Genomic DNA, 25,634 nt, shown 5'->3' with positions numbered 1-25,634 from the left:
TCAAACACGTTTAACACATTGCGCTACAATTTAACACTGGTTCCTGAATAGGAAACCTACATTTTCTCTTAAACACTGCACATCAACGTTTTTCTCAAGATAACATTGATCGGGTTATTGTATAATTCATAGCTCATAATATAATTATTGTCACATCAAGTGTCAAACACACATACTTATTCACAATCAAATATCATGCCCACAATTTAACATCTCATCATATCACGTCAACCATCTCATTTTTACATGTATCTCGTAAATTGACACATTTAACTTTGTACTACTCAATCTTCACTATAATATTATAATACCAATATAATAACTTATTACACCTTATCACTCATATACACATCACACCATAATAATATTTGCATGATACAAAACATATATATGTATATGTATATAGTAAATTAAACTACATTATTTTTAATCAAAGAATTTCTATAACAATTAATTTAATATTACATCAAAAGAAATTACCACTAAGCATTAATCTTACAATTTTCTTTAATTTATTATTCTAGTATTACAATGATTATATACACATAACATGTTGATCATCATCGTAGAAAAATTAGAACAAGATAATAATTTGTATAAAATAAGTCATTGGATAATATTATTTAAAATATAATTTACGCTAATAAAAGGAGCTTAATTTTTCTAAGGGGTTCACACTCAACACAAGAACACATCAATTTAACAGCAGTTTTTCATTGGGACATCAACTGATTCATCAAACATATATAATTCACTATAATAATTTTAAGGATAAAATGAAAATTGCAAAAACACCCCAAAACTCATTCCAATTGATATCTCTAAGGATCCCTACACATGTTCTCACTAATCCCCAATTGTGAATAATTCATCCCTTACCTCTAAGCGGGCTCACGTGTCTTCAGCCAGCGATAGCAGCATCTCTAGCGGTTCCCTGAGATTCCTCCAGTATTTTCCTTCGACTGCTCCAATTGAGTTCCCAAACGTCAGAAAGACGGAAAAGGGATTGAAGTCTCCATTTGTATTATCTTCATATGATTCCTTTTTCTCCCTCCACGAACATTATCTCGCAAATCCCAATGGTAAAAGAGTGTGAAATTGAATTTCAAACAACATATCAAAATTTTACGACAATCAAACGGTTAACGAAATCAAGATCATAGTTTTACCGAGACAGCTCTGGGTTTCAGCGGGAAATAAAAAAAGCTACGATGTGAAAGGTATTTCTCTCAGCTCAAACATGATATCCAAATTCCCAACAGTGAAAATGCTCGGAATTGGGTTGCGGACGTGGTGCTTAAATTTTACGATGATCCAACGGTGAATGAGTCTAAGATCGTCGTTTTTCCGAGACAGGTTTGGTGGCCTGCGGGAAAAAGAGAGGATTTTGAGAGAAGAAGAGAGGAAAATGAAAATGAAGGGAAGAGGATGCATCGTCAGTCTGAAAACTGACCTAATATTTCTATTTATACCTAGAGCACACATAACTTATTATTACTCTATTTATTTGTTTTAATATTTTATAAAAAAGAACTCTATTTTATCCCCTATCAAATAAATAAATCAAATGTCTTTTTTTTTCCTTCAAATCATTATTTCTCATTATTTATTTATTTATAAAAACTTGATCATTTTTCTAAAACTCTATTTATTTAGAAATAAAAATTATTTATAAATTGACTTATGAAAAATGGGATGTTACAGCACTCATGGGAGAAGATGATAAGGAATGTGAGAGCGTGAATATGAAAGTGAGTGGAATTGAATGAGAAGAAGGAGAAGATATTGTTATTGCTGTGCTTTTTTATTTTTTTGAATTGGAGATGAAGATGGCAGAAGATGAGGAAGGAGGAAGGAGAAGGTAGAAAGAGGAGGAAAAAAATTTACATTTTATGACGATTTTTAGTCCTTAATACTTTTATTTCGTTAGGAGTGTTAAGTTTGCAATGAAGAAATGATCATTTTGTTTTTTTTTTTTTTTAAAAACATTAAGGATCAAAGTGAGCTTTATAAAAGATAAAGGAATAAAATGAACCAAAAGTTTAAAATTAATTTTGGCTTAAATATGTTTTTGTTCCTAATAAGTATCCGATTATACATTTGCTCCCTAATAAATTTTTATTTTGCGATAAGTCTCTAATAAAATAATAATTTTATCTTTGGTTCTTGACACTTATTTTTAACTCCTAATAAATGGGTAAATTTTGTGTTTGCTGCATGATAAATATTTCTCATGTGTTATTAATAGAAATTAAAACTAAATTTGCTATTTTATTAGGAAGCAAACATAGAATTTTCTAACTTATTAGGGACTAAAACAAAATATCAAGCATAAAAAATAAAAGTGTTATTTTATTAGGGACTCAACGCAAAACAAAAATTTATTAGAAATCAAACATAAAAATCAAATATTTATTAAGGATCAAAAACATATTTAAGCATGAGATTTTTATAAAAGCAATCCTTAAATCCTAATTTCTTCAAAGAATCAACACTCCCATATTCACTGAACCAACATAAAAATACAACTTCAGCACATAGCTGTCTTTCAATTTGAATCCAATACAAGCAACAAAGATCCAAGCAATCCCAAGATTCAATCAACAATCAATTAACCGAAGCAATAGCATTTTTAGCCAGCCTCAGTCTCTGCACTCCGCACCCAACAATACACCGTTTTAGTAAACCTAACTAACTTTGTTCCTCCTCCGTCACTCACAGCTACAACAGTTTGTTATCCACCCACCTGTCCACTATCAAAAAATTTTGACAAGCAAAAGTGAAATTTTATTAACCAAATATAGAAGGATCACACAGTGTGTCTAACTATATAACCAATCGAAAATGCACCATGTAACATCCCATTTTTTCGTATATAAATTAAAATAACTTTTATTTCAAAATAAATAGAGTTTTAGAAAAATATTGAGATTTTTATAAATAAATAAATAAGGAGAAATAACTTTATTAAAATAATGATTTGAAGGAAAATAAAAATGATATTTTTTTATTCATTTGAAAAGAAATAAAATAGAGTATTTGTTTATAAATTAATAAACAAAGAAAAATAGAGTAAATAATAGGTTGTGAGTATCCTAACTATAAATAGATGCATTTTAAGTCAATTTTCAAAATGACGATCTCAATTTCGTTTTCCCTTCTCTTCCTCCCAAAACCCTTTTTTTTCCCGCATAGCATAAAATCTGTCTCAGAAAAAGAACGATCTCGGACTCATTCATCGTTGATCATCATTAAATTTGTGCCCCAAGTTTAGAACTCATTTCTAAACATTATCACCAATGGAAATTACGAAAACATGTCGGAGCGGAGAGAAATACCCTTTGCATCGTAGCTTTTTCTTTTTCCACAGAAATCTAAAACTGTCTCAGTAAAACTATGATCCTGGACTCATTAACCGTTGGATTGTCATTAAATTTTGATATATGGTTAGCGATTCATTTTCACACATCTTCACCGTTGAAATTTACAATATAATGTCTATGGAGGGAAGAAATACTCATTGCACGTAGACAGTGAAATGGAGGCTTCAATCCCTTCTCTTCTCTCTAATGCTTGGAAACTCTATTAGAAAAATTAGAGGAAAAACTTGAGGAATCTCAGGAAATTGTTAGAGATGCTACTATCTTTGTCAGAATACACACGTGAGCTCGCTTAGAGGTAAGGAATGAGTTTATCGCAATTGGGGTTAGAATGAACATGTGTACGGGTTCTTAAAGGATCAAATTAGGATTTATTTTGAGATGTTTATTGTATTGAAATTCTTCTTGTATGATTATGTGAAATTATTTTAGGGGTTTTACTCCCCGTGGATTGAGAAATATTTTTGTATAATGTGTTTGTCTTTTGAATAAGATTAGCATAATAAATAGTTATATTGAGATTATGAAATTATGATTGAAATTGTATATAAGTGATAAATTGATTATATGATGAATTGTAGAATAATATATTACTTTCAGATTATAATATTGTTATGGAGATTGAGTATAAGTGCAAAGTTGAATGTGTTAAATTGCGAGATACACGTAAACATGAGATGGTTGCGATTGTGATATAATGAGATGTGAAGTGAACATGAGTTTTAGTTGTGAATAAGTGTGTGGTTAATACTTGATGTGACATTACTTGTGTTGTGAGCTGTGAATTATACCATAACCCAACCAGTGTTTATCTTGAGAAAAACGTTGTTGCACAGTGTTAAAGGGAAAATATAGGTTTCCTAGTTAGGAACCAGTGTTAAATTGTACTGCAATATGTTAAACATGTTTGAAATATGAGTGTGAGGTCATGGGTATTGTATAATTCATGAGTAGTGCCTACTTATAATATTATTGTTGAAATTGAGTATAAGTACAAAGTTGAACATGTGTTAATTTGTGAGATACATGTAAACCTGTGATGGTGGATTGTGACATTATGAGATGTTAAATTGTGGGCATGATATTTGGTTGTGAATAAGTGTGTGTGTTTAACACTTGATGTGACAATAATTGTGTTGTGAGTTGTGAATTATACAATAACCCGACAGTGCTTATATATAGAAAAGTGTTTATGCACAGTATTAAAGAGAAGTGTAGGTTCCTAATTAGGAACCAGTGTTAAATTGTAGCGCAATGTGTTAAACGTGTTTGAAACACGAGTGTGAGGTCATGGGTATTGTATAATTCATGAGAAGTATCTGCTTGCAAAAAAAATTGTTTTAGGGGTTGGACCTGAATCAGGAAGGTGAGACCCTAATGGATTCTTCGGAGTCTAGGCCTTAGGGGTAAAGACACTCGGTTTGAGTGCTCCTTTAAGTCTATGTTGATCTCATATGGTTGGAGCATTCTCGTAAAATGGAGTGACCCTAACTGGTTACCTTATGATTTTACTTAGTGAGAGTGATCTGACATACCCATTGTGTGGTGTGTCTTGTTATGTACTCCTAAGCGTCCCAGGGTAGTTTTTCACTAACATGGTATCACATTGCATGTAGGCTTGAGTCTTAGTATAATTTTTGCATAACGCTTGCTAATCGTTTATTATGAAATTGATGAGTGTTATTGCGTCTTGACTCGAGTGTGTGATTCATTTGTAATGTGATTAGTGATTGAAAAATGAATTTTAGAGATAAAGTGGTGAAGTGACGTGGGTTATATTAAGTTGATTTATGTTATAAATATTTCCATAATTTATTTTGATTACGTCTTGTTTATTTTATTTTTTTTTTTGCTATTTTTTTGTGTGATAACTCACTCCCTGTGTGTTATTTGTGTTTGGATCTTATGATGATCTTGAACCTTGTGTTCGTGGGAGGAGATGACTAGGTGGATGACTTTAAAGAATCTCATGTCAGAGGACGTTGGGACACAATGCTCTAATAGAATGTGACATTGGAGATGAGTTTTTATTTTAATTGCATGATGTTATTTTATTTTATTTTACCTTATTGATTTAACAAAACATTTTTTTGTAAACTTTGACGATCTTGTTTTGAGCCGAATATGTTTTTAATAAGTCTTATTTGGTAATAGTGAAGTGAATGTGAACCTTTTACTCACATGAATTTGTTGATCAATATTTGTATATGTTTTATTTATTTATATGTATATCAGGATAGAGGGTGTCACACACCACTAGCAAATGGGTGGATATAACCACTTCAAGCACTGCACTGGCCTCAGCTCCATCCCTCCGCTACTCGACCCTTCATAGTGTGTATGTGTCGATCCCGCTCAACCTGTACTGCTTCCTTATACGATGAAAGCCCATGCAAACCTTATTCAATTCTCATTCATTGAATACTGATGCCATATTCTTCCAAATAATTATTTTGACATTCTTGTCTTGTCTCCATAGAGTATTTTAACTTGTATGTGTTTCTCGTTAAGTGAAATAGATAAAACAGGAGCTAATAATAGAAAATATCTCGTTTATTTCAAATTGAAAGCATTAGAACCACTGATGGCATGTGTGGTCTGGTCTTTGTTATACGCATAACAAGCCCACTTGTATGCAACGTAAGACTTTAGAAGGTGTGAACGTTTCCTTTAACACTCCATCCATTAGTTCTAATGCCCTCTCTTCAGTCCATAATCCCCATGCCTAAAACAGTGAGAAATAAATAGGGTAGTTAGAAATTATTCAAATAAGAATTTACAGAATGTAGATATATCATTAGGCTTACATGTCCAAGAAGATTAAGGTAGTGTTTTGGGTCTGAAAATTGTCTGTTCCTTTTGCTACATACAATCTCTAACACTGTCACACTATAGCTAAATACATATGATTTCATTGAGAAATGCCCACGTGCATCATACTTTAGAGGCTTGTACCCTTTGAAAGCATCAATTTTTAAAGTAAATTAAGTGATAACAATCCAATTAGCTGCCACATTAATGAAGAAAAGCACTTACTATGTTCCTGCCACCATATTTGTGTTTGCCTCGACTTTATTTCCCAATAATGTTTGTGCTAAGCCAAAGTGATATTTTTGGATCCAAATTTGCATCTAGTAAAATGTTGCTGGTCTTTAGATCTCCATGTACAATCCTTAATCTAGAATCTTGATGAAAGTAAAGACTTCATCAAACAATGCCACAAATAATGTTAAATGAATCTACCAAATTCCTTTTAGTTTCATCTAGTCAATTGCATACATATGATTAGCATACCACTCTTAGTCTTCATAAGTTTACAAACTATAGATAAGAAACGGAAGATTCAAACAGATGTCTTGGTATAGTTTTTGAAGCCTCTTCCCAAAAATAAAGTAGTTCAAGCTTTTGTTTGGCATGTATCTGTTAGGGAATGAAAGATAATAGTAGGGGTAGGGGTCGAATAGCAAACCAGGGGTATAGGAGGAAGCAAACCCCAAAAGAAAGGAAGAATGGTGAGATCGTTCAGCAAAGGCACCAGGCACTATGAGAAAAATTCAGTTATTGCAGATCATTCTAGAAGCTTTTCTGTTATTAGGAAGCCTATATATATATGTAAATAACAAGCAAGGAAATCAATGAGAAATATACAAATTACCTCTTCTTTTCTGTGTCTTCTTCTTCTCCTTAGGAGGTTGCTGGTGCCTCAAAGCCAATAGTTTAGGGAGTGCTAACATTGCTGCTCTCGTTACTTCTTCTTCTTCCTTCAATGGCGGAATCCACGAGATACACAGCTACTTCGGATCGGCTGGAGGATGCCCTTACCAAGCTCACCACTCACCAACTTTATCTCACTCACATGATTCAACAACTCATGCATAAAATTGATGCGCTCATTCATCATCTACCGCAACCCGCACCACCCAGCTACTTCCCTTCTTCTTCCGCCATCACCGCCTCCTATGGCTGCCTCTCCCTTTACTCCGACCATGCTAGACCAAAGCACCCACCAGTCCACCTCTTTCCGCCACCTTCCTCTTCCACTACCATCCCATCCTCTTCCTCTGCGAAGGCACTCCTCGCACACACACCCATGTCGACTCCACCGCCCACGCCACTGCCGCCGTTCATGCTGACTCTGCCGCCCACGCCAACTCCACCTCCACTCCCCGCACTAAGGCAACAACATCCCACACCGGTGTCGTCCCCGCCTACCATTGCTGTCATCCCCCTCCTTGTTAACAGCAAGCCCCACGCGCCCTTCGACCGTCGCTGGGCAACTCTTTTCCAAATTTGCAAGGAGTACCCTAGTTGTCGCATCCTTCCCTTGGACCTCTGCTCATTTTCCCTCGTCACAATCGCCGCCAAGGTCGGGGGCACGGAGCGCGACCACTCCTTCCTTTTCACCTTTTACGCTACTATTGACGCCGTAAAATGGCTATACTTTCGCAACACTAACCTCCATTCACTCATTCCTTCACCCATTTTAATTTGGGATCCCGGTTCGAATTTTGGAGCCATGGTTGTAGCCCCAACACCTTGAGGACAAGGTTTTTTTGATGGGGCAGGGATTGTTAGGGAACGAAAGATAATAGCAGGGGCAGGGGTCGAAATAGCAAACCAGGGGTACATGAGGAAGCAAAGCCCAAAAGAAAGGAAGAATGGTGAGATCGTTCAGCAAAGGCACCAAGCACTATGAGACAAATTCTGTTATTGTAGATCATTCCAGAAGCTTTTATGTTATTAGGAAGCCTATATATATATATGTAAATAACAAGCATGGAAATCAATGAGAAATATACAAATTACCTCTTCTTCTCTGTGTTTTCTTCTTCTCCTTAGGAGGTTGCTGGTGCCTCGATGCCAGTAGTTTAGGGAGTGCTAACATATTCATAGATCAACATTCGTTCTTCTCCTTTAATGCAGAAACCTATAAGCTTGACAAGATTACGGTGTTGAAGTTTGGCAATGAAAACAACTTCATTTTTGAACTCCTCCAATCCTTGAATTGACTTCTTGGAAAGACTTTTCACAGTAAACTCTTGGCCATCATTCAATCTTCCCTTCCCTGCAAACCAACAACTACATTTGTTAGAAATATTTTGAGTGTGGAAAACAAAGATCATATAGAGAACACTACTACTAATAATATCACCGGTCAAGTCAACAAAACAATTTTTTCAACTTTGGTAGAAAAGGAAATTAAATTTATAGTGGTCAAGTAGGTAAAATGTCTAAACACTAGGTATCATTGACAAGACAAAATTGTTTATTTGGAACATCAAATCGAGAGGTCAACACCAACTTTATCTCACATTACCTCTTAAAACTTATCTGTAAATTGTCAATTTGCAAAATGCATTCAAGTGACTAAATCAGTAATCAAATAACCATCCTTATACTACCAATCCATTCTAGATTGAAAAATTAGAACCTGGGATATATAACCTAGTAAAGGTCAAAGATAAAGCTTGCAGTCATTTATTAGATCATTCATTCAACAAGGAATAATATCCATATGCCAATGAAACTTGGTAAGCAGCAGAAAAGGGCATCACACCAATAAATGGGATCACAAGTGAGATACATTCTCACAGCATTTATTACCCATATAACCAATAATTGACAAAGGAACTACTAGTGTTTTTAATGGTACTGTCTGCCCAAATTTGTTTTCCAATATTTAACCAATTTTCACAACAACTAAGATTTCGGATTGTACCCTTTCAAACATTCCCAACAGATCTATTGCTATTATAGCTATAGTAAGCATATAGTCATTTGTAATACAGATATAATTAAGTGTTGTAAATCTCTGCCCATGACTAATATGGATAATTGGACGACCATTTGTATCTTCTTCCTAAATTAGGTATTGTGAAGACCTTATCAAACACTAAACATTTCTAAACAATCTTCAATAATTATAATTATAAAAATAAAACTGTTAGTGATAATTATTTGAACCTCATTCCTAGCTACTTGGTAAATGTGAAGACTTTATCAAACATTAAATATTTTTCAAAAATATTTACAATTATCTTGTGATAACAGTTTGAATCTCCTTCCTATTTAGTTATTATAAAAAGGTTAAATTGAGTTCATGAGTCCCCCTACTTTTACAAAATTTTCAATTAGGTCTTTGAACTTTTGTTTTTCAATTAGATCCTCCTGTTTAATTGTCGTTATGAAAAATTAACCACAAGCATATATTAAGAGGTGCAAACAGTTGATCAGTGCTTCTTGAGTATAATGTAAGCACGACTAAATCAATTGAGAAAGAGGTTGAATTGTGAAATAATTCTTGGGTTGAATTGATCTACAAAGGTTGAAACTCTAGAAAAATCTCTTACAATTGATTTAGTTGTGCTTACAACATACTCCAGAAGCATCAATCCATTGTCCAAACCTCTAATTAGGTGTTTATGGTTAATTTTTCATTACAACAGTTACATGAGAGTGCTCTACTGAAAAAGCAAAAGTTTAGGTTGTACACTACTACAGTGAAACCATTTTACAATAATTCAAAGTATAGGGACCTAATTAAAAATTTGGATAAAGTTGGGGACCAATACAATAATTCAACCTTATGAAAACCTTAGGTTGTTACACTACTATAGTGAAACCATTTTACATCAGTTCTAGAATGCATACTACAACAGTTCAGGAATCAATGTTGTTCAATGTGATGTTGGCGATGTTAAATGTAGGCATATTCAACATCAGTTTCAAACTGATGTAAAATCCATAAATTGAATATTGGTTCATGTAAAACCCAATGTAGGAAGTGAGACATCTAGATCAGTCAAAGCACATCCTACATTGGTTATTGACAAAATCGATTCTAAAAGTTTTGCCTACTGCATCGGGTTTTGCTAGAATCGATATAGAATCTAGTTTGCTTGTTTTTAAAAAATTGCATTTTATATAGTGTTCACTATCTCATATTTTATACTTGTATACACCGTGACCTATATGTTGTCAGTTTTCAAATTCAATGCTATAATCAAGGCACAAGTTGAAGTCAATAAAATTATAAAATGAAACTTCATAAGAGACAAAATAAACAAGGGTAAAAATCATGGGTCATCAAGACCAAAGAAATAACTTCACTAACATAAAAAAAAAAGTTTCCAAGAGTGCACAAACAATGCATACAAATGATCAAAATTAAGCCAAGCACAAAACTTATAAAATGACAAATAATATACAAAATGAAAAATCCCCAAAACATAGTCTATAGAGTTAACAAGTGTTCTCCCACTCCAAACCTTTGATCCAAGCAATTGATTTCACACATGATCTTGTCATTTGCCATGCTTGACAAAGAAAAAATAGTGTTGACTTAAAATTATTACAATAAAAACTATTCACAATGAGTAGGAAGAGAAAAAATGTACTCGTTCGTTGCAAAGTTGGAATCAAATAGCAGTGGAGTGATGGCATAAGAGGGTTTCATCTATCATCGTAGCTCTTCATAGGCTGACTTTTGAAGGTAGATCAAGTTACTAAATAGAGAAAGAAATTATCATGTACATGGTTAAAATAATTAGAGTGCTAAACAATATGAAAAAAAATTATTGAGAAAAAATGACTATTTGCTGCATATCATTTATGGTCAGCTTATTTTTGTGACATCCTCTACCCCTCACATATATGTACTAATAATAAAAGGAATAAGAAATTAGAATTAATTAAAAGTTTTTAAAACACATTTAAATACAAGCCTTTCAAAAGGATAAAAGGCTCACATTCACTTTTCTAACATCATAATAAAACTTGTCCAAATAAATAATAAATCATCTCGGCTCAAAATAAGGTCGTCCAAGACTTCATATAATTTATATAGAAACTTATACCCCAATGTCACATCCTATAAGAGCATTGGGTTCCCGTATCCTCTAGCATGAGGTTCTTCATAGTCATCCACCTAATCATCTTCTCCCACGAACACAAAGTTCGAGATCATCACAGAATCCAAACACAAATAGCACACGAGGAGTGAATTATCACATTCCTAACTAATAGAGAGAAATAAGACAACATGTAGGTATAAATATCATATAAACAAAATACAACTTACTTAAGTATAGCTCACGTTATTTCACCACTTTGTTGCGCAACATCACATCACAACACCACACGTCTCATTCGTTTTCACAACATTCACGTACTCAATGATCAAAACACAATATCACTAAATCAATCAATATCGATCAATACCCAAGCGTTATGCAACAGATACACTAAGACTCAATCATATATGCAATGTGGTACCATATAAGTGAAAAATCTTGTCGAGCGCCTAGGAGTACATGACAAGACAAACCACACACTAGTAAGTCAGGTCACTCTCACTAGGTAAAATCATAGGGAGATCAGTCAAGGTCACGCTGTTTTGCAAGAATGCTCCAACCATATAGGATCAACATAGGCTTAAAGGAGCACTCCAACCGGGTATATTTATGCCCAAGGCCTACACGCCAAAGAATCTGTCAGGACCTCTCCCTCCTAATTCAAGTCCAACCCAGAAAATATTTTAGCAAACAGACTCTACCTATGAACTGTACAAAACACACGACTCTTCAATTATTCTCAAAATAGTTTAATCTCGTCCCGCTTATAATTAAACTTGTCGGGTCCCCACAGCGATTCCCATCACAATACTCATCTTGCATTAACTCATTGCCCTTAAAGAGTCTTATAGTCGTGTGATTGTACAATTCATAGCTCATAATTCAATGCATATATCTCAATGCACACAACATCTCAATGAACATATATATATTACAAGTCAATACATACTCAATTTAACATGTTATCACACCTCATGAATCATATACACTTTACCTATGAACTATGATTTACACACGACTACCCAATTTTTCTCAAAATAATTTTATCTCATCACGCTTGTGATTAAACACGTCGGGTCCGCACAGTGAATCCCTTCATAATACTTATCACACAAAAACTCGTCGTCCTTAAAGGGTCTTACAATTGTGTGATTGCACGATTCATAGCTCACAACTCGATACACACATCTCAATACACATGTATTTCACCATTCATCACAGGTTTAATTTACCACATACTCATAATTTGAACCACCATTGCATAATCTCAATATAATAATTTATACAAAAGGTTTATCACAACATGGGGAGTAAAATCCCTCAAATAATTTCACACAATTATATCAAAATCAATTAATCAAAATCATAGGTATAAAAAATGAAAACACCAAGAGCACTATATTTTATCAACCAATTTGCATTAGAACATAAATATTGTATTTATAATCATAACGAAAAAATTCCAATTTAATAAACATCCCAAAATAAACCCAATTTAATCTTCTAAGGATCCCTACACATGTTCATTTTAACCCCAATTGTGATAAACTCATCACTTACCTCTAAGTAGGCTCATGTGGGTATTCTGACAGTGATAGCGGCATCTCTAGCAATTTCCTATGATTCCTCAAGCTTTTCCTCTGGTTGCTCTTGATGAGGTTTCCAAGCGTTTGAGAGAAAGAGAAGAGATTGAAGCCTTCATTCCACCGTCTGCGTGTGATGCATATTTTTCCCTCTCCACATATAATTTGAAAATCCCAACGGTGGAGATGTGAGTAAATGAATTCCAAACCTTGTGTCCAAATTTCATAATGATCCAACGGTTAACGAGTCTGAGATCATAGTTTTACTGGGATAGGTTTTGGGTCTCTACAGAAAAGGAGAAGCTACAATGCGAAGGAAATTTCTCTTAGCTTCAAAATTTTTGAGCAATTTGCAATGTAAAAATTATAGGAATTGAGTTGCAAACCTGGTGCTGAAATATCACGAGAATCCAACGGTTAACGAGGTTGAGATCATTGTTTTACTAAGACAGATCTGAGTGTATGTGGGAAAAAGAGAGGGTTTTGGAAAGGAAAAAGAGAAAACAAAATTGAGAGGAAGAGAAGATGTAGAAACTATCGTTAGTCTAAAAATTGACCTAACATGTCTTTATTTATAGCTAGTGTACTCACAACCTATCATTTACTCTATTTATTTATTTTTATTATTTTATAAAAAGAAACTCTATTTTATTCCCTATCAAATGAATAAATAAAATACCTTTTTTATTTTTTCTCAAACCATTATTTTAATTAATAAAGTTATTTCTTCTTATTTATTTAATTATAAAAACCTCATCATTTTTCTAAAACTCTATTTATTTATAAATAACAATCCTTTTTTAAATTAGTTTACAAAAAAATGGGATGTTACAATTTTCAACATGTCAATTAAGAGCTTAAGAGAAAAATTAGATCAAGCTTCAAAAATCAAGAAAGAGCTATGAGGATAGATGACAATAGCATCATAACGCATGAAAGGTGCTTGTTAGTTTTCTTGGCAAACAAACCAAGTCGCACCAATAGTATAAAATAGAAGTCCAAGTGTCGTATCCACGGGGACTCACGTAATACTTGACAAAATAGCAATGTTCACTAACTATGGCTTTCAGAAACAACAATTATAATGATTGGATTGTGGAAATGTAAATAACGAGAGCATAAATAAACAAAAACTATTTTTCTCATTTTTTTTACGAACACTTGGAGTACAATAAAAACAAGTAAAATAACAAAAAATAAAGAGTTGGGGTTGATTTCACTAAACCATCCCCTCATGCAAACAAAGGTCACTAATCTAGTTTAAAGCCACACTATCATCATCAACTCACAAAATACTCAAATTAAACCCCAATCCCTTGAATGGAAAGAATCAAAGCCCATTTACCAAACTATCAATCCCTTCACTAGTCTAACCAAGTGACTTGCTTTAAGAATAAGAGTTAAAAGATGACTAACAAGCTTTGCTCCATCCCAGGACAAAACCCATTAGGTGTTCCTCTCCATTTCTAAGTTCAAAAGCATTTCCAAATAACAATTTGAACCATAGCATCATGCAAAGGGTGATCAAGCCAAAGCAAGCATTAATGCATAGAAGAGAACACTTAATAATGAACAATAAGCATAGATTAATAATCAAAATGTAAAAATAAGGATGGGTTCAACTACATCAATCCCCAAAATGGGTAAACCTAACCAAATGACAACAAGAAGAAAAGAAGAAAATAGATGAAAACGAGGACGATAAATGGTAGGCAAGCCATAAAGGGCAAGGAAGAGCTTCCCAACTGTAACCTAAAACCATAGATAGTTCTCCCAATCAAATATTCCTTCTATCCGCACCATTGGTGCTTAAATAGGGTCAAACATGTAGTATTGTCATTTCTATGTAATTGAGTTGTGCGCTTAATGCACACCTGCTCGCTAAGTGGGCATAGAAAAGTTGCACCAATTTAAGAGGTTGTAGGCTAAGCCATACACATTGAGTCCAAATACCATAAAGAGGAAAAAATTTGATCAGCCTAAAAAATGTCCTTTAAAAGAGCCTTCAATTGGGTTCCAACAACAACTCTCTTCTTTTTTCCTTTATTTCTACAACAAAATAAACTAAAATTAGATTAAAAATCAAACATTTAAACTATTTTAAAGTTATTCTAAATTATTCAAAACTTAATTATAAACAAGACTAAACAAGCTTAAATGTAATAAAATATTAACATAATTTTCCACAAAATGGTCATTAAAATAACGTTCCTAAGGCAATTATCAAAAGGTCCTAATGACAATCAACATCTAAAAAATGAATTTTAGCTCTAAAAGATTACAAAATGAAATTTTTGGTCTTTCGTGCTCAACATGTTCATAGTTTGTCATTTAGCCAACACAAGTTGTCCTTGGTGTAAATGTCAAGAATGATGAGAATGTAATCAAAGTTAATAACACGATAAGTTATACAAAATTGTATTAGTAACAATTAAAAATAAGGAAAAAGCCAATGCTAGATCATGGGGTAGGCACCCATATCGCTTATCATGTCACCAACTTCATTTTCATCACTTAATGAATTATCAATCTTAATCTATCCACATCCCCCTTAACCCCTACGACAAGACCCCCTCGTGATGTGTAAATGGCACACAATGAACACATAAAACATGACACACCAAAAAAAAAAACAAATTGAACTCTTATAGAGCTACAACTTGTTTTTAGGTGTTTTTATCTCATTTAGGATTTTTCTCGCATTACAATGTTATTTCCAAGTATCCTTATAGCTCTTTCGAGGTTTATGAGATCTATTTATTGAATGAGTTCATGAGTGACAAGGTGAAAATAAGTATGTCATAAATGATATATAGCAAAAGACATTATTGAGGAGAAACTTAATTAGACATAACTAGCATAAAAAATAGATCCAATCACACAAAATTTCTACAATAAAGATTAGAATCACACAAAATGGATGAAATTAGAGCTAAAAGAGTAAGATAAAGAGAAGGGAGAACAAAAGAGGAGAAAAACTGAGAAGGCCTTAACCAGTGCAGTGGAGGTTCGATGGTGGTGGCAGAGAGGTCATGATTATGGTTGTTACTACATGATCTAGGGTATTTTTTGAGAAGGAACGATGAAGCAGAGAATAGAGGAAATGTGGTCATATGCATTCATTGTGGTGGCAAGGGTCGTGGTGGTAGTATGGGTTCGTGGAGGTGGGGTGCCATGGTGGTGGTAGGTTTTCGTGGTGGAGGCGAAGTTATGGTGAGGGGGTTTGGGTTTGTGGAGGTGATGGTATGGGTTCATGATGGATGCGAGGTGGTGGTGAGTGGTGGTGGTGGGGTTTTGGATAAGTGGTGGCAGTTAGATCAATCGATAGAGAAATTAGGGTTTGCGAATAGCGCATGAATAGTAGGCAACAACAAGAGGAGTTCAAATATAGTAAAAGGTAGAAAATCATGCATTCACATTGATTTTAACATGAACCAATTTTAGAATGCAATTTCAACATCGGTTCAAACAAGAAATGATGTAAAAGTATGTTTTCTACATTGGTTTATCAATAACTAATGTTATGTAAAGTTGCATTTAGTTACAGAAATGCCACCACGCCATTTAATACATCGGTTATCAAACAACCAATGTAGTAATGGTAACATAAAATATATTTTGTGTAGTAGTGTTAACATAATCATTTTGGACATCCTTCCTATTTATTTATCATCAAAACCTTGCTAAACATCAATTATTAAAAATGCAAATCTTGGATCTTATGATCTACTGTTCTTGGAATTTGTTGGCCCATAATCCTTTAAATTTCTTCTTTACCTACATGTGTCACATGATGAGTTGGTGAGGATAAAAAATTCATAAGTGATAGGTAATAAAAGTTAAAACAAAAATCATGGTTAGTCAAACATAAAGTGAATAATAACATAAATGATTGGTTTCAAATTTTCTTGTGTTATTCCAAAATATATGTCTCTCTTCTCAACTATAAATACAACCTAACTGCTTATGAAATATAAATTGGAAGGCATATATAGCTTGTTTCATTGATTGTTCTTAACTTGAAATACCATTTTACAATGCCTAGGGAAAGCACATTACATTCATACAATATAATGTAAACGCATGGTATTAAAAAATAACTTAATATCTTTCATGCTAAGAGTTTACAAGGATGAAGGCCCTAGGTTGCAAACCTTATTCAGTACTCATTCCTTGAATACCGATGCCTTATTCTTCCAAATTATTTAATGCCATGACCCGAATTATCTATTCCAAAAACCAGAAAATTTTTCACAATCATAATCTTCCAAATTGCATTTTAACATTATTGTCTCCATAGAGTATTTCAACTTGTATGTGTGTCTTGGTAAATGAAAACAGATAAAACAGGAGCTAATAATAGCAAATATCTAATTTGTCTCAGATTCGAAGGAAAACCTTGTCTTTTTTATTTATTTATTGCCTTCATACTCTATCTTGCTTCTAACAAGGTGATTGAAATTTGATTACTTGAGAAGCGATTTGCAGGTTTAATATCTGATTCAGGGGTAACATCTCCTTTTGTGTAGAAACCCGGAACCTTCGGGTTGGGCAATATTAATTTCTCACCATTCAGCATTAGAACCACTGATGACATGTTTGGCCTATCTTCTGGTCTTTGTTGTACGCATAACAGGCCCACTTGAATGCAACGTATGACTTCAGAAGGTGTGAATCTTTCCTTTAACACTCCATCCATTAGTTCTAATGCACTCTCTTTAGTCCACAATCTCCATGCCTAAAATATTAATGGTGAGAAATAAACAGGTTAGTAAGAAATAATTCAAATAAGTGTTAACAGAATGTAGATATATCATTAGGCTTACATGTCCAAGAAGATTAAGGTAGTGTTTTGGGTCTGAAAACTCTCTGTTCCTTTGGCCACATACAATCTCTAACACTATCACACCATAACTAAAGACATCTGATTTCATTGAAAAATGTCCGCAGGCAGCATACTCGGGAGGCATGTACCCACTGAAAGCATCGAATTTAAAGTAAATTAAATGAGAATAATCCTATAAACCACATTAATGTAGAAAAGCACTTACTATGTTCCAGCCACCCTATTTGTGTTGGCCTCAACTTGATCTCCCAAGAATGCTCGTGCTAAGCCAAAGTCTGATATTTTTGGATTGAAATTTTCATCTAGTAAAATGTTGCTAGTTTTCAGATCTCTATGTACAATCCTCAATCTAGAATCTTCATGGAGATAAAGAAGTCCTCGAGCAATGCCACAAATAATGTTAAATCGTTTAGGCCAATCTACCAAATTCCTTCTAGTTTCATCTAGTCAATTGCATACACATGATTAGCATACCACTTGTAGACTTCGTAAGTGTTCAAGACCATAGATAAGAAATGGAAGATTCAAACAGATATCTTAGTATATAATATGTAAAGCCTCTTACCAAAAATAAAGTAGTCCAAGCTTTTGTTTTGCATGTATTCATAGATCAACATTCTTTCTTTTCCTTCAGTGCAGCAACCTATAAGCTTCACAAGATTACGGTGTTGAAGTTTCGCAATCAATACAACTTCATTTTTGAACTCCTCCAACCCTTGACCTGACTTCTTGGAAAGCCTTTTCACAGCAAACTCTTGGCCATCCTTCAGTCTTCCCTGCTAACCAAATTGTTAGAAATATTTTGAGTTAGGAAAACAAACATCTATAGTTGGTTTTCCATATCACCTTGTACACAGGTCCAAAGCCACCTTCTCCCAATTTGTTACTCTCAGTGAAGTTTTCAGTGGCTCTTTCTATGATGGGGAAATCAAATGTGGACAAATCAATGCCTTCTTTTCTCAGTTTTCGTTTGAAATGGTTCCTATAAATTATTCTTGCTACCCCTGATAGGTTTGAAGATAACAATAGAGAAGCACTATGACACTCACAATGTGCACGTATGATACATAAACCTACTATCATATATTAGATGTTATCAATATCCAAGACAAAATTTACCTTGCTTTCTGAGTATCATTATTGTGCAAACACTTGCAGTCAATCCAAGAATAATTGTACCAATTGTGATTCCGAACATCTTTTTCATGTTTTTTCCTTTGTCATTGACTGCAGTAAAATCTGACAGATGTGAAGTGCGCAAGAGTAATCAAAAACTTTAAGTACGTACAACAGCTCACACAAACTGGTATAGGGCTTCCATATTTTAAGACTGCAATAATATTTTGAGAAAAACAGTATATTCAACATCACCAGTACTATGTGAGAAAAGTTAAAGTCATGACCAGTACTATGATCTGATAGATGGGTGAATATGGAAGCTCTTTACCATTGAAAACATCCCTGATAGTCACCCTCATTATTTTTCCCAATTATCATGAATTGAACTCAACATCAGCATGGTCTGCAATATCAAATTATTTTGCTAAACTCATCTTTTAATTTTTTTTAAAAAAAGTTTTAATTACCTCACTCCACTCTCTCTACTTCCCTTAGTAAAAAGCATTATATAATCAACAATTAGCAAAGGGGAAAGGGAAGTGAAGTGAAGCAACCAAAAGCATTGAGTACCTAGCTTGGATGATGTATATAGAAAAAAGGAATATATGATTAACCAGACAATGAAAAGGAAAGGGAAGTGAAGTAACCAAAAAAATTGAGTACCTATCTCTAAAGAAACGACTCTCAAATAAAGGTCTTGTCCTCCATTAGAGAAGTGTCTCATATCAATCAGATCATCAAACCAAAGTAAACACCCACTTCCTCCATCACGGATATCCAAATTTGCATATGCTTTACAAGAGCAGTTTTTCAGGCAATACTTCTGACATTCGTCAAGGTTCATGGTCTTATCGAACCATGATGAAGATGTATCTGGAATTTTCATGTCTGTATACCTCAAGAAGCCATCTGTGTTGTTGGTTTTACAATCAGATTTATTCCTTGGAACACAGCCATTATACCAATGTGATACATTCCATTGTTCAGGGAACTTTGGAACATGCCCTTTGATGCAATCACATGTCCGAGAGCTATTATCCATGTTGCATATAGAATTTGCACCACACATAGCATATTTTTCACACGGTTCTGACTCACCAAATAAGAGAACTTTTATCCTCCTTGTTTGATTTGTCCAAAGGAGATAGTTCCCAATCCCTGAAGGGGTCAATGCAACTATGAAGAAAGTCGATCTATCAAGGGTCTTATACTCATAATACACTTCCTTTTCATTAAACACTAATTCATGTACATATTGTGTGAATGGACGAATTGGATAACCCACCAAAGCCTGTCCATTCCATGAGCCTGATCTAAATCTTACTACATCCCCCTTGTATCCAATAACTTGTGGATATCCTCTAAGATCAAGTTTCATAGAATATTCTCCCTTAGAAGGATCATCTTCATTTTTCCAAGATGTTATTGTTCTATCTAGACCAGTTACTAAGTTCCATCCAAGCTTCATTCCTGGCAAAAATTTATCACAAGGATAATCAAAACTCTGCCACAAAAAGTTGTCCTCATTTATATCCCTTTCATTTCTAACAACAAGATTTCCAGAGTCCAAAAGCTGTGCAATTGGATTCTTTACTACTTTGCTTGATGTGTTGTTGGACCACCAAATTGTGCTATTGGTGCCATTGAGAATCACAAGAAGCCCTCTTTCATCAAGTTTCAAAACTCCTGCGTTATTCTGAAGTGCATTTTCTCTGTTAGCAACCCAGACCACTGTTAAAGGAGATAGATTCCTATACCATATACCTACGTATCGTCTTGTTGAAGTTCCAGGGCTAAAGAAACCAACTTCAAATGTTCCTTCTTCTGAAACTAATGTCTCCCCATCATGGATAGATTGACTCACTGCTAAACTGTCCAATGAAGTGGAGTTTCTCAAGTACCATAAGAGTAAGAACCAAATAAATAACATTCTGAAGTTTTGCACCATTCTGTTAAAATTATAGCAATGACTTCTCAAACGTCAGCTTTTAGTAACTCAGACAAGATAATCGTTTTCTTTGCCTCTTCAAGCCTGATTTGGTAATAAGTTACCATGAAATTGAAAGTTCAGCTGGACAAAGTGAATGACCAAGAATGTTAAAATCTCGATCAGTCCATTATTTCATTTTGCTCTTTTGTAAAAGGGTTGTGTCACTGTGATAGAAATGTGCAATTTAAAAGATCACTGATTAGAAAATTAAGAGCTCTAAGATTGCAATAACTTCAAAGTTTGTTATACAGTACTCTAATTTCGTTTCTAAATATAAGATTTTTTCCCTAATTCACATAATTTAAGAAAGTTACTTAATTAAGTTAATAGCATTAAATTTGTTGTCAATTTATTTTTTTAAAGTAATTAAAGATATTTTGGTAAAAAATAATTAATGCAAAAGATAATATTAAAAGAACATTATAAGAAAGGAAAACAAAAATTAGAAACAAAGTCTCAAAACATATTTCTTGATTATCTTTGTTTCTTCCTCCCACATGGTGTCCTTTGCAACTACCCCACATATATTCAAACTAAGTTTCAGCCAAGTTTATGAAAAACGCCCAACCCACCTTGCTCCCCTAACACCACCCTCTTTTTCCTATGCTTATTATTCTCCCTATTTTCTTTTCATCCTTCTCCCCCCTCCCCCCACCTCATCTTCAAAAAAAGAATAATATTTTAGGAAAAACCAATAACAAAAACTAGCAAAAATAGCAACCAAGAAATCTCATAAACAATCAATCAGGAAAAATAGCAAAAAAATAAATAAATAAGGAACCACAAGTTAATTATTCATTTCATATATAAACAATCCAAACAATAATGAATGAGAAACCCCAAAATCAACCCAAAGAAAACCCCAAAATCAGCCTAGAAACCCCCTTCTTCCCCCCCCCCCCCCCCCCCCAAAAAAAAGCATATTGTTACTCTCTCACACTTAAGAACGGAAATAGGTCAAACAGTCCATTAGGAGCCTACACCCTGGTCTGATCTTGCTTGTTTATTAAAAAGGTTAGATTTAGACTTTTAAATTAAAAAGACTAGGTTTTAGGCTTTAAAAAAACTATTAAGCTTAATAGACTCACTTGTTTATATAATACCATATAATATTATATTATATAATACATATACATAATATATATATATATATATATATATATATATAATTATTAATATTAGCATTAATAATAAACTCGATAAATTTGTTTGCTTGATTAGACTTATGGCCTACTAATTAGGCCTATAGGCTTATTGTCCTATTTATGGGCCTTCTATAAAATAGCCCATGTAAACAGGCTTTGAGGCTAAGTCAAGGTGATAATTCCACCATTACTTGTATTCTACAATACTTTTGGTACGATTATTAGATACTTTTTATGCTTTTGAATTATTAGATACTTTTGATAATTAGGAGCTTATTTTTTATTATTTTTTCTTTGTGATCTTTCATACTTTTAGGTCAATTTTGTAGAATTGAGGAAGGACAATTGAGAGAGATGTTTAAGAAGGATTAATGTCACCATTCAAAGCTATGAAAATGGATTTGTGAATATGCAAAGCCGGCTTAAGCGAGCAACACTAAGGACGACTTAAGCCAATAAAATTTTGGAGAAAAAGAGTGTTGTTTGTCATTGCTTAAGTGAGACTTTACAAGGACGACTTAAGCTAGTAAAAGTTTCTAGAGAAGAAGATTATTTTTGTCACAACTTAAGTGAGCCTTGCAAAGGCGGCTTAAGCTAGTTAGAAAAATCTAAACTATTGAAAATTCATGTTATATTAAAGGAGCTTATGACACATGACTTAGGGTTCATAGTGTGAGTTTTTGGGGAGAATTTTGACTCAGATGATTGTCCCTTGCTCTCATGCTTGTTTGTTCTTCTCCAATTGTTTTTTCATTGATTTCTTTCCCCCCGATGATTATGCATAGCTAATTTCATCCTTTTGTTGAAGTTTAATGTAAATAAATTTACTTTCTTGTAATTATGCTTTTTATTATTCAATTAGGGATTGTTATTGTTTCTCTTTCATGCTTAATGTTTACTCTTGGCTTGATCACCCTTTTCCATGATTCTTTTGTTTCAATTATAATTGAGAGATTTTATTAAATTGTGAACTAAAGAGAACACCCAATAACTTTTATGAAAAAGGACTTTGCATTATAAAAACCCTTATTTTTAATGTAATTACTTTGATTACACTAATTCAAGTGATTGATAGTGGAATCAAGAGACTTAGGTTCTCTCACATAAGGGATAATGATTTGAATAAATTTGTGGGTTGATGATAACATGATATTGATTGAATGATAATAATAGTGATTGCATGATAGGACAATTTAATGAAGTTAAATCCCAACTAATTTCTTCCATTTATTTAGACTTTGTTTACTACGCACTCCAAGTGTTTGTGAAAATTCTCAAACTTAGATTTCTTTCCTTAATTCTTCCCTCAATTTCTTTATCTTTATGCAAATTTTTAATTAGATTTAGTTACCTTAATCTCTCAAAATTATACTATTAATTACCCAATTGTTGCACAAGCCTTGTAGAAACAATACTTACTTATCACTTTATTACTTGTCAGATTTAGTACTATTGTCCAAATCCCAACAAGGTCATGCCAAGGCATGCCTCTAAGTAATTGGTGTTTGAAAATTATCACTTTGTTTCCACCCTACTCACATTCCTATGCAAACTATCACAAGAGTGTGGCCTTCCTTTGCTTGTCATCACATGCATTACACCATGTCATAAGTAGTTGGGTGAACTTGGATAGGAGAGATGATTTGAGTGTTGGAAGAACGTGAGACAAATTGTAAGATTTGGTTATTGGGGGAAAATGTTAATGATTTGTTAAACTTAACGAGAAGAAAGGCATGGAATATTTTTATTCATAAAATATATATACTAAGTATAACAGGAGATTACCTTAAGATCATACATCCATGATATAGTTTGCTAAAATAATGGGCTATACACAACATTTTATAAAATGTTGTGAAAACATGTTACTAACATTTATTTATTTATGTTTGACAATATTTTTTAAATGTTATAAAAAAAATTAACAATATTTTTATTAAGAATTAGAAAAAAAATATACGTTAAAGATTACATGTTTTGTAGTGAATATAATTAAATTAAGAGTTTTACTTTGAATTAAAGTACAACTTTTTCTTAATTTGAATTACAAAAGTCATTTTTTCAAACAGGACTTTTTAAATTTTTGTCATTTTTTTAATATTTATTTGTTGAGGTTGTGTATTTATATGAATATTCAAGTTTTGCATTTTCTTAGAAAAAAGAAAGTTTGATGAAGTCGTGTATTAGGATGATATTTCAACTTTTTTAAAACTTTTTTTTTATGAAGTTATATTTTGGTACTCGACTTTCTTTCTTTGTTTATATTTGTTTATTTTTTAAAATAAAGTCATCTTTATAAAAGTGACTTTTATATAAAGTCATGTTTTAAAACATAATTTTTATGTTTCAAGTCACAAAGATGACTTACCCATTTACTTATTTTTTTTATAAGGGAAACATTTTCATAAATTAAACAAAAAATGCAACTTATTCCAATAACATAAAAATTACTAACATGTACCAGACTACCATTGAGTATGTAATGAAAGATTGTTCCGATTAAGTAATTGGTGTTTGAAATTTTTTTTAGGTTTAATTATTTATTTGGTCCCTATAGTTTTATTATTTGTACCTTTTAGTTTTTATAGTTTTAAAGTGATTTTTTTAGTCTTATTGTTTATATTTTAATTCTCTTTTAGTCCCTGTAGGTTGAATGTAGTCTTTTTAGTATTTATAATTTATATTTTAATTCCCTTTTAGTTCTTATATTTTATATTTTAATTTTCTTTTAATCCTTACCATCAAAATATGAGTAATATTATCAATTACAATTAACTACAAAAATATTAACAAAATAATTCGTAACTGTAAAATAATTTGCAATAAAAAAATAATTGATAATTTATAACTAATTTGTAGCTAATTATTTTTATATGTTTTTTTAGTAAAGATTAAAAGATAATTAAAATATAAACTATAGGGACTAAAAATATCACTTTTAAACTATAGGGACTAAAAGAGAATTAAAATATAAACTATAAGAATTAACAGAGAATTAAAATATAAATTATAATAACTAAAAAAATCACTTTCAAATTATAGAGACTAAAAGGTATGAATCATGAAATCATAATAGGGATCAAATGAGTAGTTTAATTTATTTATTTTTACATGTAGAAGTTACATTAAATATTTAAATAAATAATTTTGTTATTCATTTCAATCGAGCAACATTGCGTCCTTCAAAGATACATGCCGTTCTTAACAAAATTAGAAAATATACGACACATGAGATGAGATTTTGGTATGCAACACAGCAATGAAAATGAGATTATATTTATGAGCAATATAAATCATGAAATTTTAATACCAGTCAGGAAGTACCTTACCTCTTGCTGAGGGTACACGAAATTAATATTTTTTTAGAAATGATGCCTTTTCCCCCTTCTTTTTAGCTGAATATTTTCTTCGAGCTTGTAACCAATTTTTCTGGTGGGTTTTATTCACCCCTCTTTCTTCATTTTCAATTTCTTTTCAAGATCACTCGTTATCTCCCTCTCCCTGTTGCTTGCGCAGTTTTTTCAAGTAAAATGAGAGTAAACATAGCATAGATCCGTTGGCCTATTAACTGAATTTATTTTATTTTTAAGATTAGACTAGTGTGGCAATATATTGGCTTAGGCGTTCAATACTGTGCTTGAATGGGGAGAATACTGTGCTTGAATACTAGATGGTTAGTTGAGGAATTAACTAAACTATTCTAAACCATTAATGTAAG

General features: G+C 32.8%; 3 protein-coding genes across 3 annotated transcripts; 1 reads left to right on the top strand and 2 right to left on the bottom strand.

Moving 5' to 3' along the window:
* The first annotated feature begins 7,146 nt into the window (after positions 1-7,146).
* LOC106799098 (ras guanine nucleotide exchange factor K-like) lies at positions 7,147-7,920 on the top strand. Its single transcript, XM_014777060.1, has one exon. The coding sequence runs from the start codon at positions 7,147-7,149 to the stop codon at positions 7,918-7,920; it is 774 nt and encodes a 257-aa protein (XP_014632546.1).
* A 9,013-nt stretch (positions 7,921-16,933) lies between these two features.
* LOC100817026 (G-type lectin S-receptor-like serine/threonine-protein kinase SD1-1) lies at positions 16,934-18,871 on the bottom strand. The gene is made up of 6 exons (XM_014776723.3): positions 18,782-18,871; positions 18,509-18,666; positions 18,228-18,438; positions 17,868-18,105; positions 17,643-17,793; positions 16,934-17,554 (listed from the first exon to the last, which is right to left on the bottom strand). Exons 1-6 carry the CDS (start codon positions 18,867-18,869, stop codon positions 17,249-17,251), a joined length of 1,152 nt encoding a protein of 383 aa, XP_014632209.1. The 5' UTR covers positions 18,870-18,871; the 3' UTR covers positions 16,934-17,248.
* Positions 18,872-18,882: 11 nt separating this feature from the next.
* On the bottom strand, positions 18,883-20,729 carry LOC106799097 (G-type lectin S-receptor-like serine/threonine-protein kinase At4g27290). Its single transcript, XM_026128978.2, has 2 exons — positions 19,445-20,729; positions 18,883-18,992 (listed from the first exon to the last, which is right to left on the bottom strand). The coding sequence occupies exons 1-2, from the start codon at positions 20,727-20,729 to the stop codon at positions 18,883-18,885; spliced, it is 1,395 nt and encodes a 464-aa protein (XP_025984763.2).
* Between the last annotated feature and the right edge of the window lie 4,905 nt (positions 20,730-25,634).

This window comes from Glycine max, chromosome 6, assembly GCF_000004515.6.
Source record: "Glycine max cultivar Williams 82 chromosome 6, Glycine_max_v4.0, whole genome shotgun sequence".
NCBI classification, from domain to species: domain Eukaryota; kingdom Viridiplantae; phylum Streptophyta; class Magnoliopsida; order Fabales; family Fabaceae; genus Glycine; species Glycine max.
The sequence above is the reverse complement of the archived record's forward strand: the minus strand, read 5'-3'. Positions and strand labels throughout refer to the sequence as shown.